The sequence below is a fragment of the Pollachius pollachius genome, assembly GCF_949987615.1.
Source record: "Pollachius pollachius genome assembly, chromosome: 18".
NCBI classification, from domain to species: domain Eukaryota; kingdom Metazoa; phylum Chordata; class Actinopteri; order Gadiformes; family Gadidae; genus Pollachius; species Pollachius pollachius.
The window spans coordinates 13,052,450-13,076,561 of record NC_136951.1 but is presented as its reverse complement, the minus strand read 5'-3'; the positions used below and the strand labels follow the sequence as shown (position 1 = coordinate 13,076,561).

At 50.6% G+C, this 24,112-nt stretch overlaps 1 protein-coding gene across 3 annotated transcripts; it reads left to right on the top strand.

The window, feature by feature from the left end:
* The first annotated feature begins 65 nt into the window (after window positions 1-65).
* On the top strand, window positions 66-23,731 carry pacsin2 (protein kinase C and casein kinase substrate in neurons 2). Of its 3 annotated transcripts, XM_079755781.1 has the most exons (12): window positions 66-170; window positions 9,988-10,080; window positions 11,202-11,358; window positions 11,645-11,880; window positions 14,239-14,388; window positions 15,152-15,327; window positions 16,046-16,166; window positions 16,530-16,577; window positions 18,078-18,211; window positions 19,728-19,892; window positions 21,203-21,387; window positions 21,893-23,731. In XM_079755781.1, the coding sequence occupies exons 2-12, from the start codon at window positions 10,024-10,026 to the stop codon at window positions 22,003-22,005; spliced, it is 1,542 nt and encodes a 513-aa protein (XP_079611907.1). In that variant the 5' UTR covers window positions 66-170; window positions 9,988-10,023; the 3' UTR covers window positions 22,006-23,731. The 3 variants fall into 3 exon arrangements, with proteins under 3 accessions (XP_079611907.1, XP_079611908.1, XP_079611909.1); XM_079755782.1 differs by lacking the exon at window positions 16,530-16,577; XM_079755783.1 differs by lacking the exon at window positions 19,728-19,892.
* Window positions 23,732-24,112: the final 381 nt, after the last annotated feature.

Here is a 24,112-nt window from a genome sequence, read left to right as displayed (position 1 = left end):
AGGCACGCCCCCCGTGTTGCCGGCGGGACGTGACGTCACTAGGCGCGCCCCTTCGCGGTGCCTGTCGGCGGGGCCGCGCGGCCAGCAGGAAACAACGGACACATCACCGCGTCAGAGGAACGCAGATCCTTCCGCCTCCGCCGTAAAGATTCACGGAGGAACATACTCAGGTAAGACTTCTGCGAGCGGGTTTAGGAGTTCAGGAGAACTTGAACCTGGTCTGGATCTAGAGTTAGGGTTAGTTATGTTAGTTAACTCACGGTAGAGTGGTCAGCCGGTGGGTCTGACGTTATGGCCGAGAGCGAACCGATCTGTGATCAGTAATTAGGATGTTATTCTATCTATTAGGTTATTATTAAGTTATTGTGTCCAAACTAAGCCTACTAAACCTGATCTGTGTTTCTGGTTGACTGGTTCTGGTGCTCAGTAAACCACATGTAGACCCGCTGGTCATTAGGAAGTTGGTATGGAGCTCTTATGACCCTGGACCCCCTAGGTCTCAGAGTCCGGGACCCAGTGCTCTAATCCCTCATCCGTGGACCCGTAGCGATAAATTAACAAAGTCTGCGTCAAATTAGTGAATTAGTTTGAGTCGTTCTCCTTTTCTGTTGATCTGCTCGTTCTGGAGGACTGAAGGGCGGGGCGGGTTAGTTAGTACTATAGACCACTTGGTTAGTTTGAACTCGACCCGGTCCAGGTTGGGGTAGTTGTAGTTAGTGTTGTCTCGGCAGATTATTCCTTATCTGTTCAAACTTTTTAGCCAGTTTACTTCAAACCGAATGCAAAGTGACCCTGATGGACTCTATTGAAAACACTAATAAGTAAACAACAATATCTTTGATTCGGTCCCAAGAGACATGAGATGTGTGATTGCCACATGGATGTCTCAGGGACATCATGGGGACATCAGGAATGTGTGGGGAAGGAAGTGTTGACTGTTGGACCAACCTCAGCGTTAGTCAACGTTAGTCAACGTTAGTCAATCATCTGCCTGTCGCCAACAGGAGTGGAACTGAGAAGTCGGGGGGAAGATTAGTCTGTGTTTAAGTTGGACTATCAAGACTCATGTCCTGGTGATGGGACTCATGTCCTGGTTATGGGTTCCAGTCCCTTTCTGTTGGTTTTGGTTCTAAACTCATCTCAACGTTTGAATTGGTATGCACGTTAAATGTACCTTTAAGTGCCTTTGCTTGACCTTGTGTGGTGGGAGTTTCATTCAGTCAGATGAAGGCTGCCAGATCTCACTGATTACATTCTTCTGAGCTAATGGACTATATTTTACTGGTTATGTACATTAATGTTGTTTTGGAACTTTGTCGTGGCAGCAAAAGCCGAAGTATGAAAGCATTGTGATGGAAGTTTGAGAGGACTTTATTTTAATGGTACATACATTTTGATTGTTCCGTATACACAGATGTATAATATAGTTTTAGTAGGATATCATATTGGCTGACGATCACAAGAGTCCCATTTAAAGATGAACAGGGAGTGTAGTCAAGTCTCTGAAACCACGTCAACACAATCTTTCTGTGTTTACTTTGCAAAACAAAGTTCATTTTCTGCTGTCTTTGCAGCTGTTATCATATGTTTGCAACTTTTCCTCAGCTTTGTCTTGTTTAAAGAACGCTGGTCCACGGTTGTGTGTGTATATATATTTCTGTATGTCATTTACGTCACACAACCACTAAAGCTGCTGGTTTTTCTCTTGTGAAACTCTGGATTCTGCTGCGCCTCATAACAAACCGGGATTAAGACAGCCAATCCCGTTGCAGTCCTGAAGTGACACAGCTCAGCTCTGTCTTAATGACTGTGTATTGTCCCAGTGTCTGTACAATGGACGTAGGTTCATGTCGGTACAAGAGCCTAAAGATTGAGCTAAACCTCACGGAACACCGCCAGAGCCCAGAAGGACAACCTCACGTTCTAGCTGAACTTTGTGACGAGGATTAGGACCTGGGCCCTCGCTCTTTATCCGGGCCAGTAAGATACAGGCTCGGATAACGGATCAGTGACTGGAGGTGGAGGTGGAGCGTCTGGGGAGTGACTCTGTCTCATCTTTCCTCCGCCCTTGCCAAGCACTGTCGGGGTATGAGTGCAGAGAGTGGTGTGGTGGTGGTGGGTTGGTGGTGGAGGTGGTGGTGGTGGTGTTGTGGTGTGGTGGAAAGTGGGTGAGGAGGTTCCACAGCAGAGAATGTTGTAATGTCTCTCTGGAGAGTGAAGTCAGGGTCTCCCCCCCCCCCCCCCCCCCCCCCTCTTCCCCGGTCATGGACCACGTCACAGACGGTGTTTCCCTTCATTATGTTCTGGAGGCCCCGTGATCAGGAGGAACAATGCCATTGTGTTGTTCCTAATGCTGTGGAGCCGTTTCAGACTGACCCTGGGTCTGCTCTTTACCCATGATGTGGAGGACAGAGCAGTCCCATGGGAGCTCTTCATGTTCCAGGACCTTGAGCTAAACTTAGCTAAACTAAGCTAAGCCAAGTCCCTTACAGGGCTGTGGAACTGCAGCAGGTTCTAGACATCCGGTTGGGGATCTGGAACTCGGGGTACCTGGACCAGAAGCGACGTCCAGGACACCAGTCCCTGGAACTGGAGGTGCTTCTCCCTAAACCATGCTGAGTTCTGGAACATTCCCCCTCGATTGCTGGAGGTATACACAGAGAACCGGTTGGCTCTGTGCCGATGCAGCAAACCTCCACACAGCTGTCGGCCCCGCCCCCTGTGGGGCACGGTGGGGGGGGGGGGGTGGTGGACACTGCAGTGGAGTGAAAGTCAAGGTCATGACCCCTCCACGCTCACAGAGGAAACTGATAACCTCAAGGTGTGTGTGTGTGTGTGTGTGTGTGTGTGTGTGTGTGTGTGTGTGTGTGTGTGTGTGTGTGTGTGTGTGTGTGTGTGTGTGTGTGTGTGTGTGTGTGTGTGTGAGAGAGAGGAATCTATATCAGAGCTCAGCCACTCATTCTGGGTCTATTTGTCCTCGTTCTTTCTGCCCGGGGATTGGACCTGATGTCCCGCTGTGCGGGTCTGATAGGTGGGGCTGCAACCCCCTCTCATCCAGCCCTGCCTGCTCCACCTTCAGCCTGTTCCACCTTCAGCCTCCCTGGGAAACAAAGCAAGGAAATGGAAATAGACTCCATAACGGAGTGGATTCCACAGCCCCCCCGGCCCAGGGCTAGATAAGCAGACTATTATGGGATGAGGACATGGAAGGAGAACTCATTTTTCAGTCCGGCTGTTGTTTTTCTTCTTCCTGGTGTCATGGCAACGTCTTGTGTTTGGTGGTGCCTCAAGGCCAGAGGGGCATGAGGTAGAGTTTCACTGGTGCTGGGCTGGTGGTTCCTGACCAGTGGCTGTGGGCTGGTGGTTCCTGACCAGTGGCTCTGGGCTAGTGGTCCCTGACCAGTGGCTCTGGGTTGGTGGTCCCTGACCAGTGGCTCTGAGGGGGCACTGGGTTGGTGGTCCCTGACCAGTGGCTCTGGGCTGGTGGTCCCTGACCAGTGGCTCTGAGGGGGCACTGGGCTGGTGGTCCCTGACCAGTGGCTCTGAGGGGGCACTGGGCTGGTGGTCCCTGACCAGTGGCTCTGAGGGGGCACTGGGCTGGTGGTTCCTGACCAGTGGCTCTGAGGGGGCACTGGGCTGGTGGTTCCTGACCAGTGGCTCTGGGCTGGTGGTCCCTGACCAGTGGCTCTGAGGGGGCACTGGGCTGGTGGTCCCTGACCAGTGGCTCTGAGGGGGCACTGGGCTGGTGGTTCCTGACCAGTGGCTCTGGGCTGGTGGTTCCTGACCAGTGGCTACTGGGCCGGACAAAGGGAGATCTTCTTCAAGCTCTTCATGTTGAAATAAAAAGTTATTTGTGGAGACACACTAGCATGTGCTCATGTTTAAATAGCTGAGAATGACAGTCAATGGAAGGTCTGTTCTAAAAGGAATGTCTTTTCTTACAGACATCAGAATGATATCCCCCCGCGTCATGATGACTGATCGAAAATAAATGGTCTCTTAACCCATTTGTATCGGCTGCTGCACGGCGCAACATTGTATCTACTAGATACAATGTTAGGGGGGACATACAGCGCAGCAGCCGGTACAAATGGGTTAAGGGATTTTGAAGTGGACAGTTTGTTAACCCCGCTGTCTCCTCCACAAGGGGTTTAGCGCTAGAATTAATAAAAACAAAAATATTTTTTTATCGTCTCCGCATGACTTCTTAGAGACTCACGTGACACCCACTTTATAAATATGAGGTGTCCATCAAACGTTTTTCTATTTTACAATCTGGAGACAGGTGGCTACTCCTACCTGCTCGTCATGTACCTCAATACCCTGCTCTGAATCAGCAGCTGCTAAAAATAAAGGCTGGATGTTAAATGACACCCAAATACACACGTTAGCCGACGTGATGGTGACTGTGCTTTCCCTCATACTGCCCTCAGGGATGGATGGCTGTTGTCCATCCATTTTGATTTCTTTCTTTCTTTCTTTCTTTCTTTCTTTCTTTCTTTCTTTCTTTCTTTCTTTCTTTCTTTCTTTCTTTTATATTTCTTTCTTTTACTCTCTCTTTTTCTTATTCTGGTCCTTCTCCTGCCATCTTACCAATACATCATTCCTTGTGTGTATGCCTTTGCTGTGTGGCAGCGCTGTCGTTGTCTGGCGGTATAATAAAGGTCTGTTGGCCAACATCAGGTAGCTGAGTTCCCCCATGTGTTTACAGTAATGACCATATATTAACAGAAACGCAAGACATCAAGACTGAAATGGGAATGTGGAGCAGCCTAGCGCTACTGAGCTAGTATTGACTGAGAAATCACACATCTCAATAGCAGCTTATTGAGTTTTTTACGTAATGCATTTCTTTACGAAGATATTGGATATTCAAAAGATCTTCATGCTCTGCAGGAGGGGTGTGATGCAGTGAACTAGAGAAGAGGTCGCTGGTTTGAGTCCCGTGTGTCCAGGTGAACCTCAGGAGGGCAGCAGTCTATTGGGTCTATTCTAGTCTATTCTACTCTATTGGGATCAGACATGGCAGTGATCGTCTCCATTTTGGAAGCATAGCAGCTTCTTAGGAAGTTATTGGTCATTATGGTATGTTGTTAGTTTTAGTTAATAACCTGGGAAATCATTCTAGGGAAATTCTTGTGTTGTGTGGCAACTATCGCAGACAGAAAGAAAGGGCAACCAAAATGAGGCCTGGAATAGTCGCTGAGATTTGGACCATGTGTTTGATTATCCTATTTTGGTATTTCTTGCTTCCCGATTTCAAGCTTTGATTTCAGTTCCTTTACAGCCTTGATTCGGTGCAATTTACGGACCTGTTCAGGTGTTTCAAGCCTTAAATTAGTTGCCGTTTACAACCAACGATTCAACATCTCTCGAGTCGTATTCGGCTGGCCAGCAACCAGAGCCCTGTGGGAGGCCTCGCCCCCACAACCACCTGCTGACGCTCAGAGCTCCAGGCCAGCCACCCCTCATTACCCCAGGCTGTAGAGCTCCAGGCCAGCCACCCCTCATTACCCCAGGCTGTAGAGCACCAGGCCATCTACCCCTCATTACCCCAGGCTGTAGAGCTCCAGGCCAGCCACCCCCCATTACTCCAGGCTGTAGAGCACCAGGCCATCTACCCCTCATTACCCCAGGCTGTAGAGCTCCAGGCCAGCCACCCCCCATTACTCCAGGCTGTAGAGCTCCAGGCCAGCCACCCCTCATTACCCCAGGCCGTAGAGCTCCAGGCCATCTACCCCATATTACCCCAGGTTGTAGAGCGCCAGGCCATCTACCCCTCATTACCCCAGGCTGTAGAGCTCCACCCCTCATTACCCCAGGCTGTAGAGCTCCAGGCCATCTACCCCTCATTACCCCAGGCTGTAGAGCTCCAGGCCATCTGCCCCTCATTTCGCCAGGCTGTAGAGCTCCAAGCCAGCCAGCCCTCATTACCCCAGGTTGTAGAGCTCCAGGCCATCTACCCCTCATTACCCCAGGTTGTAGAGCGCCAGGCCATCTGACCCTCATTACCCCAGGCTGTAGAGCTCCAGTCCAGGCCATCCACCCCTCATTACCCCAGGCTGTAGAGCTCCAGTCCAGGCCAGCCAGCCCTCATTACCCCAGGCTGTAGAGCGCCAGGCCATCTGACCCTCATTACCCCAGGCTGTAGAGCTCCAAGCCAGCCAGCCCTCATTACCCCAGGTTGTAGAGCTCCAGGCCATCTACCCCTCATTACCCCAGGCTGTAGAGCGCCAGGCCATCTGACCCTCATTACCCCAGGCTGTAGAGCTCCAGTCCAGGCCATCCACCCCTCATTACCCCAGGCTGTAGAGCTCCAGTCCAGGCCAGCCAGCCCTCATTACCCCAGGCTGTAGAGCTCCAGGCCATCCACCCCTCATTACCCCAGGCTGTAGAGCTCCAGGCCATCCACCCCTCATTACCCCAGGCTGTAGAGCTCCAGTCCAGGCCAGCCAGCCCTCATTACCCCAGGCTGTAGAGCTCCAGTCCAGGCCAGCCAGCCCTCATTACCCCAGGCTGTAGAGCTCCAGGCCATCTACCCCTCATTACCCCAGGCTGTAGAGCTCCAGGCCATCTACCCCTCATTACCCCAGGCTGTAGAGCTCCAGGCCATCTACCCCTCATTACCCCAGGCTGTAGAGCTCCAGGCCATCTACCCCATATTACCCCAGGTTGTAGAGCTCCAGGCCATCTACCCCTCATTACCCCAGGCTGTAGAGCCCCTCCCTCAGCCAACCCGACCAGGCAGCCGCAGGCTTGTTCCAGGTGCCGCCACCACAAACTCCTTTTAACCACTCTTTTTTGTCTGGTCATGTCTGGTGTATAAGGGTGGTGTATATTAGGGTGGTGTATATTTGGGACCAGTCACAGGGCGGCTGCAGCTCAAGTTACCATACTGCTCCACATCTGAGCTGATGCTATTCTGGGAGATTTTAAGTTCTTATTTCGAGTCAGTGTATAACTGAAGCCAGTGACAGTGTCTGGCTTAAGAAAGCAATCCTCCCAGGGTTTGATTCGCTTGAGTTGAGTTGTAAACAATATCCATCGGTGCCGCGCCCGCTGGTTAAATTATGTTGGTTTTTTGGTTGTGTGGACGTTCATTCATTAAACACCAACACACATACAACATGGTTGCCAAGCGAACAGAGCTTTGTATAATTGGATGCTACGTCAACCACACACAGAACAGTTTACAACAAACTTTATAGACTCAAATCTCATCCCAAATAATGTTGCTTTGGTCTTTAAATCAGGTTGGGTCTGAGCCTTGCTGGACTGATTTGGTGTGCTATTGCCAATTAGTTTAAGAAACCCAACTTCAGACAACATGTCACTATTTTGAAATGTCAAACCCATTTTTCAATGGAGTGCAGCGGACTACAGCTACTAACTAAGGAGTCATGGCTCTATTTCAGTTCCTTGTTCTCCATTCCTAATTCCACTCGCTGGTTCTGATTTCACGGCCCAAGCAGCAGGCTGTGTCACATGGCCCTCCATCTGTTACACTATTGGCTGAATGAACTCCAGCCCTGGCGCGACTCACTGGGCTAACATCACTGTATGGTCCCTGTGGTGACAGAACAGCTATTCGGTAAAACACCGTTCCAAGGACATCAGCTCGAATCCCTTCCTGATTACAGCTGATCTTTCACAGAGCTGCTTGATAACACAGAACGGAGGCTGGCTGTAACTGTGCCAGAGGTGAATGGGTTCTGGGGAGAGGGCTGTTATCTGGGGTGATTGGCCAATGGCTACTATTACTACTACTGTATTTAGTCACTGTGTAATCTCAGATACAGGGTGCAGGGTGGTTAGTTTCTGCCTGTAGAAACAAACTCACTCACACCATGCTTAGGCATTCCCTTTGGCTGGTGTGCGTTTGTCTTTAGTGGGAGACTTCTTCCACCTGGTCTTGCCCACAAACGAAGGCTTTTCTGAGTCTACATCTGTACTTTGCTCATCAGCCTCCCTGCTGCAGATGCTCAATGCTTCCAGAACAGGTCTTTGATCTGAGTTATTTGCGGTCGGACAGGAAGGCATCACCGTGTGACGTTTGTTTCCCCTGTTGCATTTCATTTTCTGTTGCGTTTGATGTGTTGAATTCATAGATGGAACCCACCGTGCTGTGCCCTTTTCAGTAGCCCTGGATGTATTTGTGGCGATATGTAGGGTGAGGTCTGGAGACAGCTGGCAGCAACATGTGCCAGACTCATCGTAGCCCTCAGCTCTCCTCGTCACAGATCCACATGAGCGGATGTAGGAGCCTGCATACTGTACACAGATACGTTACACCACAGAAACTGAACCCCTTATAGACACATTTGGAGGATTATGGATGTAGAAACTAGGGATAAGTGTATCACTGCTGGTCTACATGTGGGGTCCCCTGTATATAACATCTTACCGACTCCCCTGTATGCGGGGTCCCTAACAGTGTCTGCTGATTGAGTTGACAGTTCTTGCAGACCTAATGTTCCTGGGTTCATTCTGTGTTTGCTGTTGCCTCAGATTTTAGTATTTTGAAGAAACACATGTGGTTCTCTCCTAGTGTCGACGGCAGGTCTGAACACAGTCGAGGATTCCAGTGTTGTGAAAGTTGATGGGAGCTGAGTGATTTAGATGATTCGTTTTTTACCACGCACACACAAAAACCCCACTACAACCCTCAAACTATTACTCAAGAGTGTGTGTGTGTGTGTGTGTGTGTGTGTGTGTGTGTGTGTGTGTGTGTGTGTGTGTGATGGGCAGAGTAAGAGCAGTAGGGTGCGGGAGGATGGAGGAGCTTGAGGGATGTGGAGGAGCCATGGGGGGGGGAACACTGCCTGTCCTTGTGCCTGGCTCCCGGGTCTGATGCCAGGCCAAGATCTAACGGAAGGCCCCCCCCCCCCAGTTCTCTGGATGCTCACACACACATGGATGGCTGTCTGGGGGCTGGAAGCGGATATAGACCCACCTGCGGCTCACATTATCATCCAGATCACACTCTCTCTCTCTTCCTTTCTCTGTGTGTGTGTGTGTGTGTGTGTCTCTGGTTGTGTAGCAGACACTCAGACACTTGTGTATGCAGAGCGACTAGCGGTTCATATTCATGTCATGAAGGAGCAGGACTCAAGGAAGCCTCTTAACCCAGTGGCCCTCTGTCCTACCCCCTAGTCCCCTCTCTTCTCTCTCTCTCCTTCTCTCTCCCCCATCCTCCCTCTCTCTCCCCTCTTTACCATAAGTCTCTCACCCCCCTTTGCTCCGTGGCGTGACAGTGTGGGTGTGTGTATGAAGGGTTGGGTTGAAACAGCAGGGGTCTGCAGGTCAACCACCGGGAGGTCTGAGTGTGATTGTGCGTGTGTGTGTGTTTCTAGAATTTTCTTGGTGTGTTGCATGCACCCTCGTAGAAGGATCCGGCCCTCTTGTACTGACAACATATCTGTGATGCTGTGGTTTCACTTCCTCATTCCCCCCCCTCTGAGGAATGCTGACATGTGTGAGCACCTGGCAGACCCAGAGATCTGTCGTGGAACTTTGCACATGGCACAATCCATATTCATAACTATAGCTATTAATATTTCAATGAGGCGTCCTTCCCAGAGTTGACCTGTGTTATCTCATAGGTTAAGGCCGAGGGCAGCTGTTCATTCACTTGGTCTGGTGTTCAACGGTATTACAAGGAACCTGTGCTCTGTACTTTGGGTCGAAGAGCAGGATGGGTATCAGTGCATGTTGTTAACAGTAGACCAGTCGCCAAGTTCCTAATTTATCAACAACATCCTGGCTTCAGTCAAATTTAATTATAGATTACAGGTGTAATATACAAAACCTGTTAGGGTAAGCCTAAGCCTAACCCTAGTGTGTGTGTGTGTGTGTGTGTGCGTGTGTGTGCGCGTGTGCGTGTGTGCGGCAATGATGTCTGGCATCATTTATTAGAATCTTCTCAGATTCTTTCAAGATGACGACATGCTCTCTCTAAGCCTATCCTGTGTGTGTTTCTGTCCTCAGGCCCTACACAGAGGGTAACCCAGGGCAACAGCAGCGATGTCGGGCTCCTACACTGACTCCATGACGGACGTCTCAAGTGACAGCTTCTGGGAGGTGAGATCTGCGTAGACTCGACTCCCTCCGTTCAAACTTCTGTTCTTGTCTGTCAATCCACTGATCTGTCATCCATCCCTCTGTCGGTCATCTCTCCCTCTGTTGCTCCCTCCCTGCATCTCCTCCCCCCTCCCTGCGTCTCCTCCCTCCTCCCTGCGTCTCCTCCACCCTCCCTGCGACTCCTCCACCCTCCCTGCGTCTCCTCCCCCCTCCCTGCGTCTCCTCCACCCTCCCTGCGTCTCCTCCCCCCTCCCTGCGTCTCCTCCCCCCTCCCTGCGTCTCCTCCACCCTCCCTGCGTCTCCTCCACCCTCCCTGCGTCTCCTCCCCCCTCCCTGCGTCTCCTTCCCCCTCCCTGCGTCTCCTCCCCCCTCCCTGCGTCTCCTTCCCCCTCCCTGCGTCTCCTCCACCCTCCCTGCGTCTCCTCCACCCTCCCTGCGTCTCCCCCCCCCTCCCTGCATCTCCTCCCCCCTCCCTGTGTCTCCTCCCCCCTCCCTGCGTCTCCTTCCCCCTCCCTGCGTCTCCTCCACCCTCCCTGCGTCTCCTCCCCCCTTCCTGGTCTCCTTCCCCCTCCCTGCGTCTCCTCCCCCCTTCCTGGTCTCCTCCACCCTCCCTGCATCTCCTCCCCCCTCCCTGCGTCTCCTCCCCCCTCCCTGTGTCTCCTCCCCCCTTCCTGGTCTCCTCCACCCTCCCTGCGTCTCCTCCCCCCTTCCTGGTCTCCTCCACCCTCCCTGCATCTCCTCCCCCCTCCCTGCATCTCCTCCCCCCTCCCTGCGTCTCCTCCCCCCTTCCTGGTCTCCTCCACCCTCCCTGCATCTCCTCCCCCCTCCCTGCATCTCCTCCCCCCTCCCTGCGTCTCCTCCCCCCTTCCTGGTCTCCTCCACCCTCCCTGCATCTCCTCCCCCCTCCCTGTGTCTCCTCCCCCCTCCCTGCGTCTCCTCCCCCCTTCCTGGTCTCCTCCACCCTCCCTGCGTCTCCTCCCCCCTTCCTGGTCTCCTCCACCCTCCCTGCGTCTCCTCCCCCCTTCCTGGTCTCCTCCACCCTCCCTGCATCTCCTCCCCCCTCCCTGCATCTCCTCCCCCCTCCCTGCGTCTCCTCCCCCCTTCCTGGTCTCCTCCACCAGGTGGGGAACTACAAGCGCACGGTGAAGCGCGTGGACGACGGTAACCGTCTGTGCAACGACCTGATGACTTGCCTGCACGAGCGCGCCCGCATCGAGAAGGGCTACGCCCAGCAGCTCACAGAGTGGTCCAAGCGCTGGAGACAGCTCATCGAGAAGGGTAGGACACGCACGCACACTCATTCACTCTCACTCACTCACTCACACGCACAGATAGCAATCAATACTACAACCTCCCATTTATTCTAGCATTAAAACGATAACTCTATTTATTTGTCAGTTGATTTTCGGAACATGTATTGTTTATAATGTATTATCAATTATTATTTGAATATAAATCAATACATGTTAACGTTTGTTGTCCGTGGGTCATTAGAACCACTGATCTTTGACCTGGTGTTGATGTGGAACTGACCTTTGACCTGGTACTGATGTGGGGTTCCTAGGACCGCAGTACGGGACCCTGGAGCGCGCCTGGGGCGCGCTCTGCACAGAGGCGGAGAAGGTGAGCGACCTGCACATGGAGGTGAAGGCGGCGCTGATGGGCGAGGACTTTGAGAAGCTGAAGAACTGGCAGCGCGACGCCTACCACAAGCAGATGATCGGAGGCTACAAAGAGACCAAAGAGGCGGAGGACGGCTTCCGCAAGGCCCAGAAGCCCTGGGCCAAGAAGCTCAAGGAGGTGGGTGGGCTGCACCCACCACACATGGGACTTAAAGGAGAAATCCGGTGTAAAATGGATCTGGGATATGTTTAGTATGATAAATAGTTGGAATGTTCGTTTGGGAGCAAAAAAGCGCGTATATAGACGCATTCTTAAGTTGGCTGTTTTTAGCCGATTCTACCAAAACGCTATAAACTTGGAACGATGGAGGTATTTGTTATGGTAAAAACTAAATCGCTATTTTAAACCACTTTAAAGGCTAGAAGTAGCCCGCAACTTCTTTGGTAGTATAATAAGGGTCTTAACATATAAAAACGAGGCATTGATAACCTTGTAAGTGTACAGATTGTTTATTAAAAAGGACATTTTATGCACACAATACCATCAGTAGCTCACCCGTCAAAGCCATTTTGTTTTTAAGACTCGATAAGTAGATTGGCGAGCACAGAGCTTGCGTGTTGTTGACGGATGTCACAATCTCTGTGTTCGTCAATCTACCTATCGAGTCTTAAAAACAAGCCAACTGAAGAATGCGTCTATATGCGCTTTTTTGCTCCAAAACGAACGTTCCAACTCGTTATCGTACCAAACATATCCCAAATCCATTTTACACCGGATTCGTCCTTTAAGTAACAAACTAACCCAAAGGGACTTAAGTGACAAACTAAACGAAATGGACTTAAGTGACAAACTAACCCAAAAGGTCTTAAATAACTGATCCAAAGGGACTTAAGTAACTAATACAAAGGGACTTAAGTAACTAATACAAAGGGACTTTAGTAACTAATGCAAAGGGACTTAGAGTAACAAACTAATCCGAAGGGATTTACAGTAACAACCAGCAAACGCATATCGATATGTCCCAACGGTGCGGGTGAGGGCGTCTTGCGTAAGAAATGCCTACAGGTAGAATGTTGGGGTTCCGACCCAGAACACCCTAACGAGTTGTACAAGTATAACCGGCCCCGATATCTGGTAACTTCTCATTGGTAGGTTTTATTTTGATATTATGGTTGATTTTGATGGATTTGTTGATGTGATCATGAAATCTTTCATTACACCTTTTGTATTTTGTCTTCCTTAGTTATGAAATGTTAAAGCTCTTTGTAATGGAAGGCCCCAGTAACGTGGTCATTATGTTACATTAGGCCCCAGTATCATGGGCATTAGACCAATGAAGATCCCTAACAACATTGACACAACTCTAATACCAAATGATGTACACTCAGAAACTCTAACTCAGAATATGCTCAGAGTGTACCGTGTTCATATGACTGAGGGGAGCCTCCGCCGGTGATTACCCAGCTCACCACCCCTCCGTGCGCCTGACTTCATGCTCCTGACTCAACGTATTGTCTGTGTTTATTTTCTCTACTCCATGACGACCTCCACACAGCAGAGATGCCAAAGCCTTCACCTCTCTCAGCGTCCGCAGTACACACCCCTCTATCTCCTTAAAGGAACAATAGAAAGCATATTCTGGGATGTTTTGGTCAAACCATTTATTGTGAGGTTCCTCGCTGTCTGTGGATATTTCTGGTGGCACAAACGGTCTAGCGCTGATGCCTAACAGCAAGAAGGCCCTAGGTTCGAAATCTGACTGGTCCTTTACTGTTTGGAGTAAACGTCTGCAGTGAACTGCTACGTCCAATGAACGTGTGTAGGAGTTTATGTTGGGGTGTAATGTTCCTAATCAGAAGGTATGGTGGGATATGTTGTTGGATGAGCCATTTTGTGAAGCCTTCAGAGAGCCATAGAAATGTAATATCCTTTATAAGTTGGACCGTAACACAGTCACCCATTAAAACTAAATTTCGCCATGCCTCACATGAAAAACACTGGGGCCGTTTCCGACACACCAATTTATTTATTCTATATGTATCCCTAAAATAATGACAGATGATTTCAGAGTGTGTCTGTGAACGCTCACTGTCTGAAGGCAGAGCTCATCACACTAGCAGCCGTGACCACCGAGCCATAGGCAACAGAACTTTGAGCGTTTTAGGAGACACTTTCCTCCAAAGGGTATATTTGGTATAAATGAAGTCAGTTTGACATTCAAGACATCTTGGATCAAGGAAGCCTACAGGCTGTTTCCATCGGGCTCCTCGCTCTCCCCCCAGACCTTGTTTGCATCGTACCAATCACAACAATGTGGCCCTGCAACAACCTGTATGCAAACTACAATGCATAGAAACAAGTTCAAGCCTCCCAGAACGCCCAGTAGAAGCAGCTTTTCTCTTTCCTTTGGCATTTGATGATCAGAATATTAGAATTCACAGCGACCAGCGTAGTGATGGTGTGAGACGCTGATGGATCACGTGTCGGTGAGGATGAGGAGTGATGATGATGATGATGACCCCGGTGACCCTGCAGGTGGAGACGATGAAGAAGGCGCACCACGCGGCCTGTAAGGAGGAGAAGCTGGCCACCAGCCGGGAGAACACGGGTAAGATGGAGAACAACCCGGAAGCCCAGAAGAAGCTTCAAGACAAGGTGGAGAAGAGCCAGCAGGAGACAGAGAAGGTGAGGAGACCACCTTCTGGGTACAACACTGTACCTGAGGCGTTTCTGATTGGCTCTCACCGGGGGGCGGCTTTGTAATGTTCTTGTGATATTACTGGCACTGACGGATCATAATGCTGGCTACACCAGTGCCCTCTCAGGTCAAAGGTCATTCCCTCTTCTGTGTTCTGATTGGCTGTCATTGGTTTCAGGTGATGTCATTTTCTTTGGTTTAACTTTGCAAAGATTTCAGAGTAAGAGAAACAGTTGGAATTAAAGCTGATGTAGTTTAAGCTGATAATGTGTCTGTAAAAGTTGGACATAAATAGAGTTCATTCAGTCCACAGGAAACCATCAGGAAACCAGAATCAAAGTATTGTTCAGGAAAAACGGGAACACAATTAAATTCTCCTCTCTACTGGATGATTGCAGTGATTGCAGTCCAGCGGTTTGGTGCAGATTAGGTCTCTATTCTTTAGTTTATGTGTGTACAATAGCAGTATATAAACACATGTGTATATACTCTATTCCCTTATGTTTCATCTGTGTTCACAGAGTGAAGTAAACAGACGTTTAATTTGCATTTTACTCTTTCACGGATCCTTGTCTGATTTGATTGGCTCTGTCTGGTCCTGTATGGTTTAATCCGGTCCTATTTGGTTTGATCCTGTCCAGTTTGATCCGGTCCTGTCCGGTTTGATACGGCCCACTTTGGTCCACTTTGATCCAGTCTGATACAGTCCGCTCTGGTCTTAGCCGGTCTGTTCTGGTTTGAACCCTCCAGACTCAGGAGCGCTACGAGAAGTCCCTTGACGAGCTGGACAAGCTGACGCCGCAGTACATGGAGAACATGGAGCAGGTGTTCGAGCAGTGGCAGCAGTTTGAGGAAAAACGCATCTCCTTCTTCAAAGAGCTGCTGCTGGAGGTCAAACAGCACCTCGACCTCTCCTCCAATCACAGGTCAGACCCCTCACCCTCCTCCAATCACAGGTCAGACCCCACATCCTCCACCAACCACAGGTCAGACCCCTCACCATCCACCAATCACAGGCCAGACCCCACACCCTCCACCAATCAAAGTTCAGACCCACATCCTCCACCAATCAAAGGTCAGACCCACATCCTCCACCAATCACAGGTCAGACTCCACACCCTCAACCAATTACAGGTCAGACTCCACACCCTCAACCAATAACAGGTCAGACCCAACAACTTCAACCAATCACAGATCAGACCCCACACACTCTTCACAAATCCGACCTTACAGAGCCAGTGTGTTAAAGGTGAGCTGGAGCTGCAGGCCTGGTGGGTCTGCCCCCAGGGACGTTTGGGGGTGAAGGTAGAAGCCACTTCTCATTAACAATAGATGGCCGTGAAGCGGAACAGCTCCTAGCTCCTCCTGCTCCTCCACGACCATCGTTAGCAGCTCCTTAACGAGCTCCATTAGGGAGCCTGTTGTCTTTGTTTTGGAACAACACGACCGGCCCACTCTCACCCCAGCATCCAACCCAGCTGGACGCACAGCACCAACCACCGGGGCGTGAGGGCTCACGGGATGTTGGATCGGTCCAGGGTGTCCCCCCTCCGTGACAAGGGCCGAACCCCTCACCCTCTCCCCCCCCCCCAGGCTGAATCCCTCCTCCTCTCCCTCCTGACCCTCTCCCTCCTCTCCCCCCAGGTTCCAGACGATCTACCACAACCTCCAGGACACCCTGACGGCCGCCGACGCTGAGGAGGACCTCAAGTGGTTCCGCTCCAACCACGGCCCCGGCATGCCCATGAACTGGCCCCAGTTTGAGGTACCGGTCTGGGGGGGCGGGGCAGGGGGTGGGGCAGCAGGAACGGGCCCTGGGAGGGCGGGACGAGGGTTAGTTGGAGGGATAGGTAGAGGAGTGATGGGAGGAGTGGAGGTGTAGCTTTGGGAGCTGTAATGTTGGGAGCTGATACCGGGAGACTTTGGTGCATCCTGTTGGACGCACCAAGCACGCACGCTTTTTAGTCATGATAGATTCTTCTGAATGTTTTCGGAGATGTGATGCACGGTTCAGAATTCACAACCACCAAGTCTAAATGGTCCATGGTTTGTGTTTTTATTTCAATCCTTTTAATAATTGGTCGTTTACTAACCCTTTGTTTTATCCTCCCCCCCGCCTGTCTGACAGACTTTGGCCTCAGCCCCCCCCCGCTCCTCTAAGAGGTGGTCCGTCGTAGTGAGTTGAGCACGGACTGAACCGTTACCCTAGCAATTGGAGGGGGAGGGTGTGTGTGGGTGTTGGTGTGTTGGTGTGTCTTTGCCGTGTCTGTGTGACTTCTCTTCCTATGGTAGTGGGGTCATGGTGGGATCTTCTGGTCCCTGGGTCATGTGACGTCACCTCTTCCTGTCCCGCCTGCCTGTAGCGTCAGACGTTTCCTGTTCGCTAGCATTCCCAACCGACCACTCCCCCAGTTCATTCCTGACCTTTTGACCCCTTAGATTCCAAACTTGCCCCCTCCTGACCCCTCTCTGTGGTCCCTTTAGACTGTAATGGTCGGGTCACATGACGTCCCCTGGTGACATGCTGATGTCACATGACTCCACCAAGTCACCCCGGAGGGTTTCAGTAATGCTTTTCTGTCCTGTCCCTCAGGATCTATCAAAGGCCATCAAAGTGTATATTCAGGAGTTGTTTTAGTCCCCCCCCCCCAGATGGTCCACATCAACACCGGCTGGTGTGTGACTCCAGGCTCTTCCTATCTGTACTAATGCTGCCGGCTCTGACCCGCTCTGCCTCGGAGCTGAACTCACCCACCAACAACAGAGCGACTGGCGGTGTCTGGGGACGCGTGTCGCCGAGGGGGCTGTACGGGTCAGGGCCTCCTGCTCTGGGAGCTAGGCTGTGGGACAGGGGTTTAAACCCAGAGCCTTTTGGCTGGTACCTACTGTTGGTGCACCCCCTCTCCTCCCCACCGAGCTGGGAGGAGAGGGGGTGGACACTCTTTCTCAACCCAACGCACCTAACGCACCGTGCTCAGCCCCGGGGCAGAGATCACATCCCTGAGTGTGCTGCCCGGGTGTGCTGCCCGGGTGTGCTGCCCGGTCCTCCTCCTTCTCCTCCTCCCAGGCCTGTTCTATATAAAGGACCGCACTCTGCCTTTTAAGCGGTTTCCCTCCACTGCTCAGGTGTAAACGGTGGGAGATGTGCTCTGTGCACTGCCAGGTTCACCAGACGTTGAACCAGGGGGTCTGTGTTGAGGAGCACGGGTCTCTGTGTGTGTTGCACATGCTTGTGGTGTTTCTTCCACATGTCTTTTCAAGGAGGACGTATACTTCTGTGTCGGAGAGCTGCTGGTGGGAACGCAGTGGGTCTCCATGTCCCCCTCTCCCCCAGACAGCTATGGAGGACCTCTGATTTCATCATCTGATCTCTTTGTTGATCACTTTGCAAGTGATTTCATCTAAAGATAATAGATATTTGATTTAAGTAAAATTACATGAACGCCAAACGTACGGTGAAAACACAGATAAAATGTGTTACTGACCCAAACCAAAAGTATAATTTTTTTTTTACAAAATGGTCCATGAGAGACCAAGACCTGCCGCCTTACCAGAGAGGGCTAATGGACCCAGAACTATACCTCCTTCTGAAGCCCCTCTACCCAGAACTAAACCGTCTCCCTAAAGACCCAGAGTCTTGTGCTGACCCCTGACCCCCGACCTCTGTTCTCCCCAGGCCTGGTCGGTGGACCTGAACCGGACGCTGAGCCGCAGGGAGACGAAAAAGAAACCGACGGACGGCGTGACGCTGACCGGGATCAACCAGACGGGCTCGGACCAGACGGTGGCGGCGGTCAAGACCAGTGGCAGGTAGAGAGAGAGAGAGAGAGAGAGAGAGAGAGAGAGAGAGAGAGAGAGAGAGAGAGAGAGAGAGAGAGAGAGAGAGAGAGAGAGAGAGAGAGAGAGAGAGAGAGAGAGAGAGAGAGAGAGAGAGAGAGAGAGAGAGAGAGAGAGAGAGAGAGAGAGAGAGAGAGACCTTGTCCTCTCGTTTGTTTAGTGCAAACCGTTTTTCCGCTCTAATCGTGAAGGATGGACTTTCTAAAGGAACCAACGTGGTCTGATGTTGCATCGGGGGCCTCCTGCCCAGTCGCCCCCTCAGACGCTATTGTTTGAGACTGTTTTTCTGTGGGGGGGCACGGTGCTCCAGGGTGTGTTAAACTAAGAGCCCCCCAGCGTAGCAGGGGTTGGTGAATATGCTGGCTCTTCTCCTCTGCCTAGGAGCCGGCGGAGGTCCTCCAGTCGGCTCATAGCTTGGAGTAATGTTTATGAATCTATCCTTCCTCTGGTGGCTCTGGAGCTTCGCCCTCCTGTGCTGACACCGGCACGGCATAACATGAACCTCACCTCACTCACCCACGGGAGGAATCACATGTCATTGAAGGGGTGTTTAGGTTTGATTCCCGCCCGTGATCTTATCCTACGTATAGTTCCGACCTTAACTCTCCCCCGTTCCCTCTCGTCCCAGTCCTTCCTTAATGGCACACAAAGCCTGTTCAAACACATGAACCGGAACTCTCTCTCAGTGCTACAAAGGGTTCTGTGTGTTGAGTAGTCCTCAAGTCCTTTGGTTGTAGCCCTGAGTGGTCTGTAGTCGTACTCCTTATCTGCACTTTGTCTGTTTAACATTACTGAGCCCTTGAGCTCTGGTGGTTTAGCAGAATGTGTTGCAAACAGCGACACCGCGTCACGTGACCTCTGTGGCAACAAGTTCTGCCACGCAGTGCATTGTGGCTATGATTAATGATTAGTGGTTACTCCTTGCGTAATAGGTGTTTTGGTGTTGACATCTACTTATTCAGAACACATTATGTTGTCTGTATGTATATCCCCGTCTTTACATGTTGAATACATGATGTGTTCGAGGTTTACGTCTCACACTTGAACACAACCTGTCCCTCGGTTGAAAAATGTCCTCATTCACTGTTTACCGTCCAGAACTCGTCATCGCTCCTATCTCCCACAGTAGGAGTCAGAGCTCAGGTCGGGACTCACCTGAAATGAGTTCCTGCCACGCTCTGCTGTGTGTGTCTTTGTCTGGTGTCTTTCTTTTATGTGTACGTGTGTTTGTATTTCTGTGTGTGTGTGTGTGTGTGTGTGTGTGTGTGTGTGTGTGCGTTTGTATTTCTGTGTGTGTTTTGTATTTCTGTCCCTTTGTGTGTGTGTGTATTTCTGTGTGTGTATGTATTCTGTGAGTGTGTGTCCGTGTGTGTGTTCTGTGTCCTGTGTGTGTTCTGAGGGTGAGATGTGCTGTGTGTCTGAGTACTATATTGTGTGTTGTGTTCGTTGTGTACTCGTGTCTCACCCTCACACCGCTGTCTCCTGTCAGTCTGAGCGCGCCCGTTAAGACGGCGCCGGCGGGGTCGAACCCCTTTGAGGATGAGGATGAGGGGCTAGAGGAGGAGCAGGAGGAGGAGATGGAGGAGGAGAAGGAGGTGAAGGAGACGAAGAGCGAGGAGAATCGCATCACGGTGGAGAAAGAGGATGTGAAAACGTTGGTGACAGGAACCCCCCCTCGCCTCCCCTCCCTCCCCCCCTTGCCTTCCCTCCCTCCCCCTCCCTCCTTTACCCCTTCTGTTCTGTCGTTCTTCAGCAGAAGAGAAGTTACTCCTCTTCCTCCCCTCTTCATCCTCTCTTCGTCTTCAGCGCGTTTTTTCTCTCTCGTCCGCGGGTTGTCTCGTTCCCCTTTCCATTCTCATCTATCCCTGTTCTCACACACACACACACACACACACACACACACATGCATTTTACCCTTTGGCCTTCCACAGGCACACACACCCAGATGCACATCTTTATATCGATATATATACACACAAAAGCATGCTGGCGCACACACACACAGGTGTTTGTTCTGCATGGTCTGAAAACACCGTTGCATCCAAACCCCCCCCTGTTCCTCCCCACTTCCCCCCTCCCTTCACCCCTCCCCCCCCCCCCCCCCCCCCCCTCCTCCCCAAGGTCCTGGCTTATAGTTCATGTGATCACGTTCGCATGTGTCTGCTTTGATAATAAAAACAAATCAATCATTTTGTTCTAATGGTCAGATCGGGTTCTCAGTAGAACTTTGAAAATTCACTCAAATTTAATTGATTTATTCTTAGAGAATAAAATTCTCAATAATTTTAAAGCAGCTCAAATGTTTAAGCAGCTCAAATATTATCTTAAGGCAGGTGAGGAAGGTTCAAGCCCGCCTTCTGTCAACAGAACATCAACAGCTTCTTGATTGATTGACAGATGTACCCAGAGCTCTATGGGTAGAACCCCGATCTGACCGGTAATGATCTCCTGGTGGGCTGTTTGTTTTGTTCGATGTCGTTCAGTCCGACCTCCTCAGGCCGGTGCTCATTGGTGTGTGTGTGTGTCTGGCGCCCTCTTGTGGATGAATACCAACCATGCTGTCAGCTGCTCTCATGCTTCATCCTCCCTGTTCGTTTTGGAATCTCTGTTGTTGTGTCAGCATCGTACGCGTGTCTCCTTCGAAGCTCTTGCAGGTGCATCAGTGCAGTTCTGTTTGTTCTGTGTGTTGGTTCTTTCAAAATGGCTGCCTGCATCCTCAGCACGTCGCCTTGTTTCTCCCGCCGGGAGCCGGACACGGCGTTTGGACAGCTTTGTTGTTTGCGTGTGTGGCTGTGTGTGCGTTACTCTTGACTTGGTGCTCTGTTTCTATATCCGGTTCTCTAACTCTACTCATGTTGCTGCTTCTGCGACCGGCTGAACTGGGCTGTCGGTGTATTCTCAACACGATCTCAAACACGGATGGAGTCGGCTCTCTGATTGGCTCTCTGTCTTGTGCTCATCCAGTGCCAGCAGCACGGAGAAGTCCCCTGATTGGTCGGACGAGGACAGCGGCGCCAACCCCTTCTCCACCAACGGGGAGGGGAATCCCTTCGAGGCGGAGACGCCGGCGTCCCCTGAGATCTCGGTGCCGGTGCGGGCGTTGTACGACTACGAGGGACAGGAGCAGGACGAGCTGAGCTTCAAAGCAGGTGGGAGGGGTCGATAGTTGGAACACCCGGAAACGGTGACCCTACCACCTCCCCTAACCCTACCACCTCCTCTAACCCTACCACCTCCTCTAACCCTACCACCTCCTCTAACCCTACCACCTCCTCTAACCCTACCACCTCCCCTAACCCTACCACCTCCCCTAACCCTACCACCTCCTCTAACCCTCGTACCCTAACCCTCTCACCCTACCACCTCCTCTAACCCTACCACCTCCCCTAACCCTACCACCTCCTCTAACCCTACCACCTCCACTAACCCTACCACCTCCTCTAACCCTACCACCTCCCCTAACCCTCGTACCCTAACCCTCTCACCCTACCACCTCCCCTAACCCTACCACCTCCACTAACCCTCGTACCCTAACCCTCTCACCCTAGCACCTCCCCTAACCCTACCACCTCACCCTACCACCTCCTCTAACCCTCCCGACTCCTCCATCAGGCCGGCTAAAGGACCCAGTAATGACCTGTCCCCCCTCCCCAGGAGACCAGCTGACTAAGATCGGCGGTGAGGACGACCAGGGCTGGTGCAGAGGACGGCTGGAGGACGGGCAGGTGGGGCTGTATCCCGCCAACTACGTGGAGGACCTCCCCTAGACCCCCACCACCACCTCCTCACCCCCACCCGAGGGCGGAGGAGGCGGGGTAGAGAGAATTGAGCAGAAGAGATGGAGGAGGAGGTGCTGAAAAGGACCCCCCCTATGATTATTTTTTTTGGACCCTACTACCCCTGCAGGGCGGGGTGGGGGAGAAAGGGGGAGTAGAGAATGGGAGGTGGACTGATGGAGAGGTCCAGAAACACAGAAAAAAGATATATGGACGAGTTCAGAAGCTGTTTCCTTCTTGCAATCGCTGTACAAAAGCAGAGGAAGAAAAAGTTCATAACACACACTGCAAGACACCTCAGGAGGTCAAAGGTCACGAGGAGGTAATCGTTTGCTGTTACAGAAGCGTCGCTGAGTCCTGTTCTCCCTGCGACTCCCAGTAGAATACAGTGTGAGTTTATATATTGCTTAAAAGAAGAAACACTGGGACTGCAGTCGTTAGAATTCTCTCGTCAGGAGCTTTGGTTTTATCCACTATTATCTGTTTTTATTCAGTCTCAGAAAACGATACCATCACATTTTCCCAGAGCGTTTTTTGTTGAACTTTCTCCTTCATACAAGAAGTATTTAGAGTTTCCTCTGAAGGTGATGATGATGATGATGGTTAGAACGTCTTCATCCCAACAGGGGCCCTTAGACGATGAATTAGTGAGAGCGATGAGTCTTCCTTAACTACAACCAATCGTATCGTCTCCCCACCGCTACTGGCCAATCACCACTGAATGTACGCTCACTGATTCCCGTCGTTGGCGCCTCTTGATTGTACACTTTTTATTTAATCCTCATTGTGTTCTGAAGTTGTGTTTCAGCCGTCTTCTGTTACACTTCTAGTAAAACTAGGTTAAATTCCCCACAGGCCAAACCTGCTGGAGTGTTTGGCTCCAATCCCATGTTTATCCGTTTGTTCAATCCCCTTTAAACCCGTCCTCACCTCCCCTCTCACGACCTCATCCTTCTTCTCACTTGAATCCCCTCGTGTTTGTTGCTGCACTGGACGTCAAAAGGCCAAGACACAAGGAATCTTCTAGAAACTGCATTATTGTTATTAATATTTTAGAAATGTTACATTTCAAGTCTTGTAAGGTTTAGCACGAGCCTGGGGAGAGGAGGCTGCCGGCTTGACTGTAAATAGCGTAGATTTCTATGATCAAAACAAGCAAGATCAGGTCACATTGGTTCAGAGATTGAAGACTTAATTTAAGATATGCCGGAAGTGCTTTTGTTTCGACTCCACTGTTGGAATGCTGTGATCAGAAAATCAATTTGTAAAATCAATGTTTTATTACAAATGCCTCCATGAATTTATTTTTATAAATGTTATTTTTTTCTTATATTTCGTGGATGGTTACAATTCTGATTTAATCGATTGCCTGATACTGCCCGACTATATGGACAGATATTTAAAATTTCCTTAATGTTCTCTGATATAAAATAACAGGTGTATATATTGATCAGTTGGAACTGCCTAAAGTCTTTGATCAACTTCATTAGTTCGTTGTATTGATTCTTCAAATATGTTGGCTTTAGAGCTGTTGAAATTGATTGCAAACCAATAGTTAGAAACATGATCTTCATTTGATACCCCTCACTGCGGTAGGAAATGCAGTCGTTTGTTTTTAGATACTGAGACGAAGAGGTGTTCAGCTACAGAGCACAGCTACGCTTTACTTGCACAACTTCAGTTTGTCAATGTTGTACCACAACATATAAATAAATGTAACGAGTATGTTTCTTGTCCTTTATTTTCTATATTCCCGTGTGGCCCGGGGGGCAAAACATTTGGTAAATTATTATTATTTTTAAATTTAATTGATGTATACATACGTCATATAACAGTCTAAAGCAAATGGAAAAGTCGAAGCATAATATATAACCCCTTTATTTGACAGCTGACGGCTCAGTTTCACGTGCGGATGCTGCTGCTCCACGTTCAGACGATATCCTCGTCCAGGTAGACCTGAACTCCATTACCCAGTTTCCTGAGTTAGAACAACAAGACCAGCTGTTTCGGTCGACCAATGAGAGGGTAGTATTCTGCCCGGCTGACCAATGAGAGGGCAGCATTCTGCACGACTGACTTATGAGAGGGCAACATCCAG

Excerpts from the sequence above, each read along its gene's own strand:
- pacsin2 (XM_079755781.1), top strand. The coding sequence starts at position 10,024 with ATGTCGGGCTCCTACACTGACTCCATGACGGACGTCTCAAGTGACAGC. Across the intron at positions 11,881-14,238 it reads GGGCCAAGAAGCTCAAGGAG|GTGGAGACGATGAAGAAGGC; the intron begins GTGGGTGGGCTG and ends GTGACCCTGCAG. Across the intron at positions 19,893-21,202 it reads GAGAAAGAGGATGTGAAAAC|TGCCAGCAGCACGGAGAAGT; the intron begins GTTGGTGACAGG and ends GTGCTCATCCAG.